This window comes from Impatiens glandulifera, chromosome 8, assembly GCF_907164915.1.
Source record: "Impatiens glandulifera chromosome 8, dImpGla2.1, whole genome shotgun sequence".
Classification (NCBI taxonomy): domain Eukaryota; kingdom Viridiplantae; phylum Streptophyta; class Magnoliopsida; order Ericales; family Balsaminaceae; genus Impatiens; species Impatiens glandulifera.
Genome location: NC_061869.1, coordinates 12,545,825 through 12,554,514, shown reverse-complemented (window position 1 = coordinate 12,554,514; position 8,690 = coordinate 12,545,825). Strand labels below are relative to the sequence as shown.

The 8,690-nt window shown below is 31.4% G+C and overlaps 2 protein-coding genes across 2 annotated transcripts; both read left to right on the top strand.

The window, feature by feature from the left end:
* Positions 1 to 854: 854 nt before the first annotated feature.
* LOC124912514 (putative HVA22-like protein g) lies at positions 855 to 3,662 on the top strand. Its single transcript, XM_047453152.1, has 6 exons — positions 855 to 995; positions 1,066 to 1,164; positions 2,026 to 2,082; positions 2,158 to 2,221; positions 2,292 to 2,483; positions 3,221 to 3,662. Exons 1-6 carry the CDS (start codon positions 964 to 966, stop codon positions 3,581 to 3,583), a joined length of 807 nt encoding a protein of 268 aa, XP_047309108.1. The 5' UTR covers positions 855 to 963; the 3' UTR covers positions 3,584 to 3,662.
* A 35-nt stretch (positions 3,663 to 3,697) lies between these two features.
* On the top strand, positions 3,698 to 5,955 carry LOC124912513 (pentatricopeptide repeat-containing protein At2g22070-like). Its single transcript, XM_047453151.1, has one exon. It carries the CDS (start codon positions 3,720 to 3,722, stop codon positions 5,862 to 5,864), a length of 2,145 nt encoding a protein of 714 aa, XP_047309107.1. The 5' UTR covers positions 3,698 to 3,719; the 3' UTR covers positions 5,865 to 5,955.
* Positions 5,956 to 8,690: the final 2,735 nt, after the last annotated feature.

The window sequence follows — 8,690 nt, the reverse complement described above, 5'->3', positions numbered from 1 at the left end:
TTTTTTTTTCATTTTAATTTAAAATAAAAAATGATATTAATTTCATCAAGTTAAATCGGGTTGTGTTTGAATTGAGTCAGGTCGGTGTCGAGTCAATTACAAATAAATATATCACATGTTAGTATCGCTCAACTTACCAAACAAAACCCAACATAAATTGTCAGTCATATTTCATGGTGTCGAGTCAATTACAAATAAACATATCACATGTTAGTATTGCTCAACTTACCAAACAAAACTCGACATAAATTGTCAGCCATATTTCTTGGTCACAAGTTCAAATCTTCGCGATTGACGCCCAAACAGTTAAAGTAAAAAATGGAATTAGTGTCTAGTTGTTTGAGATTAAATTGTCAGCCATATTTCATTAGTGTCTTTGGATATGTGAAATGAAAGTTTTATGGTGATGGGATATGTGAAGTTGACCATATAATTTTATAATCTCAAATGTTTCCAAAATAAAATAAAAAATTGTATATGAAAGGCAATCTAATGTTAATATTTATTTAGAGTTTTATAATAGCCTCTAATGCTTAACAGATAATATATATAGCTAGATTGATGTGGGATTGTGTATATATAATAAATGAATCCCAAAATTAGTTATAAATAAATTTTGTAATCTTTCTTCTTCTCTTCTCCATCCATCCATCCAATAGGTTCCTTTCTCCAAATTTGCATTTCCTTTATCCACACCATTGGCAGGGGGAAAGAACCTCATATTTTAGTTCTTTCCTCTCCACAAAGGTTATTTCAAATTATTCCAAACAAATTCTCTCAATCATCATCTCTATACGGTTTCATTTGTATTCTCATCCATTCCATCTTCTATTTGTTTTTTGTTTGCATTTTGAGAATTACAATCCGATTTCATTTCTTGATCTTGATTTATACTATTGTTGTTGTTGTTGATATTATTGTTCCATTCATTCTATTTCAGTTTCAGGCATTTGAACATAAGAAATGTTGGGAAGTTTTATCACCAGAGGACTCTTGTAAGAAAATGAAATCAAACCCTATAATTTTCTTGGTTCAATTTGATTTATGATTGATTGGATTATACAGGATGGTGGTGGGATATGCATATCCTGCTTATGAATGTTTCAAAACCGTGGAGAAGAACAGAGTAGGGATTGAAGAACTTCGATTTTGGTGCCAATATTGGTAATAATATTTCATAATTTACACCATATTTTGTTTAGGCCTTGTTTGTTTTCCCTCCAAGAATAATTGTTCATCACATATATCAAAATTGTTAATGTTTTTGAGAAGAAATAAATCAAAACATTTGTGAAAAATATATAAATTAAAGTGGACAGAAATTTTTGGTGTTTTGTATGAAAAACACAAGTAAATTATATGGTTTTTTTTAGGTAAAAAATGTTATAAAAATATAATTTACAACAAAATTTGTTTTTTTTAAGTAAAAAATTATATAAAAAAAGCTTTGATTCATTTATGAAAGAATAAAAAACTTTTAAATTTTTTATTTATTTTATAATAAGAAAAATAATTGCCCAAAAATATGTAATAAAATATTAATTTTTAAATTGGTTTAAAATGTCAATTTATAAAGAGATTTTAATAGCTCAACTATCCGTTTAAATATTTTAAAATTGATTCTTATTAAAATTTTCATCATTTAAAAGGGTAAAATTGTAGGCCGCGAGTCTTGAAAAATAACTCGTATTAAAACAAAAATTATCGCCATCCATTACACAAAAATATAAGTCGTGATTTTAGATATCATAAGTCATAACAAACAAATTAATAACACTTTAATTTTGTTTCAATGTAATATGTATTACACTTTGATTTTGTTTTTAAAAAAGTTGAAATTAAAATCAATTTTGATTCATCTAGATTACTTTTAAATTGTTAGATTACAAGGCAATATTTTCCATTAAGTGATTTTGTTTGAATCTGATATCCATTCTTTTATGTTTTACAAAACATAACTAAGGCATTTTTTTTTAAATTATGGTTTAAATAATATAATATGATTTGAAAATATGAAATTCTCAGGATCATTGTGGCAGCATTAACCGTCTTTGAGAGAGTTGGAGATATCTTCGTCTCATGGTATCTATTTCGATTTCAACTAAGGTCTTGTTTGGATGTAATCTCTCTTACAAACAAACATTTTTCATAAAATAGGCTACCTTTGTATGGTGAAATGAAGCTGGCTCTTTTCATATTCTTATGGTATCCGAAAACAAAGGTATTATTATACACAGTTGATTAATTTCAAACATAGAATACAAAACTTGGCGGTTTTAAATTGAGTGCAGGGTTGTGGTTATGTTTACACGACAATGTTGAGGCCTTTTCTGGCAAAACACGAACAAGACGTAGACCAAAAGATACTCGAGTTGAGGGCGAGGGCATGGGACTCGTTTTTTCATTACTGGCAAAATTTTGCCCATACGGGACAAATCAAGTTGTTTGAAATGATGCATCATGTCGTAGCTATGTCGAGAAAGGTTTGTATTCGGTTTCGGAATTTTTTTTAAATGACTCAAATTATTTAAAGAAGAAGAAAAAACATGTTAGGTTTTTTTTATTTAAACAAATTGATTTTAAAACAACCCAAATAACTTAATTTATAAAAATGGATTATTTGAAAAGTGTATTTTAGCTATGGCGGTGAAAATAATCCGAAACGAACCGATAGTTTATCGGTTTCATTCTACCGATTTATCGGTTAACCGATTTTAACGATTCCGATTAAATGATTCGGTTTACGGTTGAACTATTTTTCTACCGGTTTAAACAATAATAATTTAATTATATATTTATATTAATTATTTTTTAAAAAATATTATATATATTATAAATAATATTTAATAATTTATATATATTAGTTATTTTAAAATTTTAAAATTATAATTTATACAGAATTATTTTTTAAAAAAATCTAATTTATATAATAAGAATTTTGAAAAACAAAATTTGTAAATTGAATTCTTAATTAAAAAAAAATGAATTATAGGTTTCTGATTAACCGACTAAAATCGATCGGAATCAGAACCGGTAAAACCGATATCAATACCGGTCGGTTAACCGAGTTCGTAAAATAAGACAAAAAAATCGGAGTTCGTAAAATAAGACAAAAAAATCGGAATTAATCGAAACTGGCTAACCGGTTAACCGAATGTTTAAACACCCTAATTTTAGCACAATCATACCTAAACCCTAAATAATGCATGGTTAAGTGCAGACGGAGGAGAAAAAAGAGGAACCAAAGAACGAAGGTTTGCAAGAGAATGATGAAATTATGCAGCCATCGAAGCTGAAGAAACAGATAAGTGTAATCGGTCATCAAGGCATATCAGCTCCACCGTCTTCTCCAATCTCATCCCCGTCATTCCAACGGGCAAGCTTAAAGCAAAGGCAGTTGTCTGAAAAGAAGAGGCCGCCGCTTCCGTCCGCCTTGAGCCGTTCAATGTCCCAATCGTCTGAAGTAGAGACTATTCGGATTAATCAACAGGACGAACAGACTTCTGACGGCGTCGATCAGGGTCTACTTGCTGCTCGGAGTAGATTAAGACGGTCTTCTTCCAAAGGAAATCAAGATATGTAAAATTCAAGTATCAATTTCCGCCATTGTTACAGAAAGACTCAATTTATAGTTTACTTTTATATCAAATTTCTTTTACTTTCGATCAGTTAACTGATTATAAGTTTCAACTTCTAGCGAGAAAGAGAGTGTTTTTCATATGCCCATCAGGTTCTCGACCAAATGCTTGAACGAACTTTTTTTACCTGCATATTCAAAACAGGGTGAAATGAGTTTAGCACGCCATGTGTTCGACAAAATGCCTAACCCAAATGATGTTTCATTAACTGCTATGATCTCTGGTTATATTGAGACAGGTCGTTATGCAAGTGCTGTTAATTTGTTCTTGCAAATGATTTGGAATGGATCTCGGCCTTCTGATTATACAATATCCAAAGTACTTGCTTCTTGTGCTGCTAATGAAGCTTTGACCATTGGTAGGAAGATTCATACAATGGTTGTTAAACTTGGCCTTAGTGGCACCGCCATTGTTGCAGGTTCCCTTCTCAACATGTATTCGAAATCCGGTGATCCAAACACTGCAAGCATTGTTTTCGAAAGAACTGCGGTAAAGAATGTATCGACTATGAACTCAATGTTATGGCTGCACATGAAAACTGGACGGCCAGATCTTGCTTTGGCTTTGTTTGAGCAGATGAACGAAAGAGACTTAGTTTCTTGGAACTCAATGGTTTCTGGCTACAATCAATTGGGATTTGGTGTGGAATCGTTGAAGATGTTCTCGAGAATGCTTGAAGAGACATCGTTAACTCCTAGTAAGTTTACCCTTTCGAGCTCTTTATCCTCTTGTGCTAATCTTGGCGAGTTGAATCTTGGGAAGCAAGTACATTGTTATATTATTAGAAACGGATTTGAAATCAATGGACCTATAGGAAGTGCCTTGATCTTCGTGTACTCCAAATCTGATGCGATTACTATGGCTAGAAAGGTTTCTGACCAAAGCGGGATATCTAATCTCAACGTGATCGCATTCACAGCTCTCCTCGACGGGTATATCAAGATCGGAGACACAAACTCTGCCCGAGAAATATTTGACTCGCTGAGTAGCCACGATGTCGTCTCGTGGACCGCCATGATAGCGGGGTACGAGCAAAACGGGTTAAATTCCTTCGCGATTGATTTGTTTAGGAAAATGGTGAAAGATGGGCCAATGATGAACGGATACACGTTGTCGGCTGTCTTGAATGTGAGTGCCACATTGGCGTCTTTGGCCCATGGGAAACAAATTCACGCTCGAGGAATAAGAACAGGGGACTTGGCGTCGTCTTTTTTGAGAAATTCTTTGATCACTATGTATTCAAGAGCTGGGAGCATTGACAGCGCGAAGCGTGTGTTCTATTCAACGAACTCAAATAGAGACGAGGTCTCGTGGACTTCGATGATCACGGGTCTAGCTCAGCACGGGCTTGGAGAGGAAACGGTGGAGTTGTTCGAGGAGATGATGAAAATCGGAGTTCGACCTACCGACATAACTTATGTTGGGGTCCTATCTGCGTGCTCGCATGCGGGGTTCGTCGAAAAGGGTCGGTTTTACTACGATATGATGAGAAATGTGCATGGAATCGAACCAACTCTATGCCATTACGGTTGCATGATCGATCTCTTTGGACGAAACGGATTGCTACAAAGTGCAAAGGATTTCTTAGAAGAGATGCCAATCGAACCGGATGCAGTAGCTTGGGTATCGCTTTTGAGCTCGTGTAGAATTTTCAAGAACATAGAGCTCGCGAATTACGCGGCGGAGAGATTGTTTCGGATTGAACACAGTAATAGTGGAGCCTATTTGGCTCTTACAAATGCATATGCGGCTTGTGGAAAATTTGAAGATGCAGCCAAGGTTAGGAAGTTGATGAGGAGTAGACATGTGAAGAAAGAAGAAGGGTTTAGTTGGATTCAAGTGAAAGACAGGAATCATGTATTTAGGGTTGACGACGAAATGCACCCTCAAAAGGATGAGATTTTTAAGACAATGTCGATTATATGGGGTGAGATCAAGAAAATGGGGTTTATACCCAATGTTGAAGCAGTTCTACACGACGTTGACGAGGAGATGAAAGAACATAGCCTTCAACGTCATAGTGAAAAATTGGCGATCGCGTTTGGGCTCATTAGTACTCCGGAGAATACTACACTAAGAATTATGAAGAATTTGAGAGTTTGCGACGATTGTCACTCGGCCATCAAGTTTATCGCTAAACTTGTTGATCGAGAAATCATCGTAAGGGATGAACGTCGGTTCCACCATTTTAAAGGTGGCTCTTGTTCTTGCAATGATTTTTGGTAAAATTAGAATTGGAATTTTTGTATTGTTGTCCACTATGTTGTTTTTTAAAGTCATAAAATTAAAGATTAACTATCACATAAAAGTGTCATGATAGTTGTGTTAATCTTTGTACATGAACACATAATTTCAAAATCTAAATGCAACAAAAGTGGGTATAAATCATATTCAAATTTATAGTCTAAAATAAGGAATGTAGAAATGATTGAAGAAGAAAAAGAAAGTGATCCCAATCCTCTTAACTACTCCATTGAAGCATGCAAAAAAGTGACAAAGACACATATTTATGTGTCTAAATGTTTATTTCTATGTCAACCGTCATCAAACATATATAATAATTATTTCATGACATTAACTGCTTAATTGGCGTGCGAAGCAGTTGAGAATATATTTGGCATATCTTAAATCTGTCATTTTCATAATTTATCAATATAAATACATACTAGCTTAAGCAATTTATCATTTAAATATATATAAACACAGTTTTAGCGTTTGCATGACAATAGTATATATAATTTTATTTTAATTTTTGTCTCTTTAGATCACAACTTCTACTCACTAAACAAAAATTATATCATTTTTTTCCTTCTTTATACATATATATTTCTTGGCTCTGTGTGGATCATGTGATGATGAAACCCAAACATCCCGAATCAAGACCACACAAGTTCTTATGCTACCAAGTATATATGTTTCGTCTGTTCCCCTCACCATTACGAACGTAAACGTAATTTTGTTTGGCCGAACGATAGACCTTGTAAAGTTTGGTACCGCGGTTATAGGACTATCTTTTGAAATTGGCTCTTGATTCATTCTCTTTCTTAGTCAATTGAATGTGTCTAACTTTGAATGTTTCTAGATGTTTGATTTTGGTTTTCATTGAAGAATAATTTAAAAAATTAAAATTCTCAAACAGATTCAATAATAATGCAATTGGTTGAGGGTTTACCTTCATTTGAGTTCATATATGATGGGAGTTAAAGTAGAGCAAACAAAATAGATCAATGAAATGGTATATTTGGGCGGCAGTTAAAATTAATATTGTTAGCCGAATGTTGGTAAGCATCGCTAGAAAGTTTTTTGTATCTATAAATATGTCCGGAGTAATAAAAATGCATACAAATTATGGGAGGTTACATGTAAAAGGGTCTTCACATAAAAGATTAATTCTAATAACTCATTATTAAAAATATGAAAAATAACTCGATATCCAATTATTTTGTCTCATTTGTTACTAAAAAGTCACAAACTCGATAAAACATCACTAACACAATTGAATATATGAATAACCAACTACCCATAAAAGATTAAAAGTAGTATTTTTGATTATAAAATCGAAAAGAAAAAATCTATTGACTAAACATACTATTGAGCTTAACCCAAACTCAAATGTAACTGATTTTTTAGGGGAAAAAAAAAGTTATATTCTTACCTGCTTAATATAAGGATCAAATATTAATTATGACCCATGAAAGAATAGTATAAAAATTTAAAACATTTAATTGCTTGTGCATTAAATGAGATGTATGCTCATTTTAATAAAACTAGCCTAATCAATATTTCATATGACAAATTTAAAATAACATTAATATTATACTTATGGAATGATGTCGAGGACAATCAATAAATAAAATGCTTGTCAACAAGCACCAAACATATTGCCTCATAATTAAAAAAAATAAATTTAATCCACTATTTATTATTAAATGAGTAATATATATAATGTTTCATGTATATTTAATTAAGTTTTGATCCATATATATTTATTTTCATGACACCCCATAATCCCTCGCTTAAACACAAAGCGCTTCCAGATGAAATTGAACCCGTGACATTTTAGTCTATTAAACTGACTCTTACCACTGGGCTACCTTGGTGGGGTAAATTATTTTTTACATTTATTTTTATTTAAAATAGTTAGTCTATTTTAAATAGTATAAAATGAATAACCTAACTTGATTTTTTTATTATAAAGTCGACATTTGATCCATCTTGATAATTAATTTACAATCATCAATATTTCAAGATTTTAACTAGGTTGTGTTTCTCGAATTTGCATGGTAGCTTATTTTGATTAATAAATTTATATGATTTTCAAATTTAATTATATTCATTCTCACCGAGAGATAACCATCATTTTGTGTAAGTTCAATCAATTGAATAATTGAAGCATAGTATATGGATTTATATTACGATATCATATTCTATATTTTTATAATTTATATTATATTATTTATGTTGTATTATATGACTATCAAACATTTTCTTTTCTTTCAATATTTTTTATTGCTTATAAAAGGATGAAATAGATATAAAAAAAATATATATCTATATTATTATAGAAAATATTTATTGGTGTCATTCTTTATTGCTTAGAAAAAATATATAGATATAAAATATTCAATTGGTCTATTTATATTTATTATATTTGATTAAGTTTTTAAAAAAACTCCAGGATATAACAACAAATGATATGTTATGATTAAATTTGGTATATTTTGTGATTTATATATCTTTTATTTGACCAATTGAATACCAAATTTAAGATTTTTGTTAATTTTTTTTCTAAATTATATAGCTTATGTTTTACTGGTGTGGCAGGAAAACCCTTAAATTAATAAAATATTCTAACCTCTTTTTTCTCTCTAAACTGGTCATGATATATTTTCTCTCTAAATTTATTTATTTATTTTTTAGTTTGTCTAGTTGACTTCTCCATTCTTTAAGCATGGATGTACACTTGATCATGATGCTTGTGGGAAATAATTTTGTATTCTTATCCTTGACTTTCAAAACCAAATTATTGTGCAGCCTATTTGGAAAACACTA

What these genes read in the sequence shown, in the direction of transcription:
- LOC124912513 (XM_047453151.1), top strand. Translation starts at nt 3,720, where the DNA reads ATGCCCATCAGGTTCTCGACCAAATGCTTGAACGAACTTTTTTTACCT.
- LOC124912514 (XM_047453152.1), top strand. Translation starts at nt 964, where the DNA reads ATGTTGGGAAGTTTTATCACCAGAGGACTCTT. An exon ending in GGAGATATCTTCGTCTCATG is followed by an intron (nt 2,083 to 2,157) that starts GTATCTATTTCG and finishes TTCATAAAATAG; the next exon opens with GCTACCTTTGTATGGTGAAA. An exon ending in TCGTAGCTATGTCGAGAAAG is followed by an intron (nt 2,484 to 3,220) that starts GTTTGTATTCGG and finishes GGTTAAGTGCAG; the next exon opens with ACGGAGGAGAAAAAAGAGGA.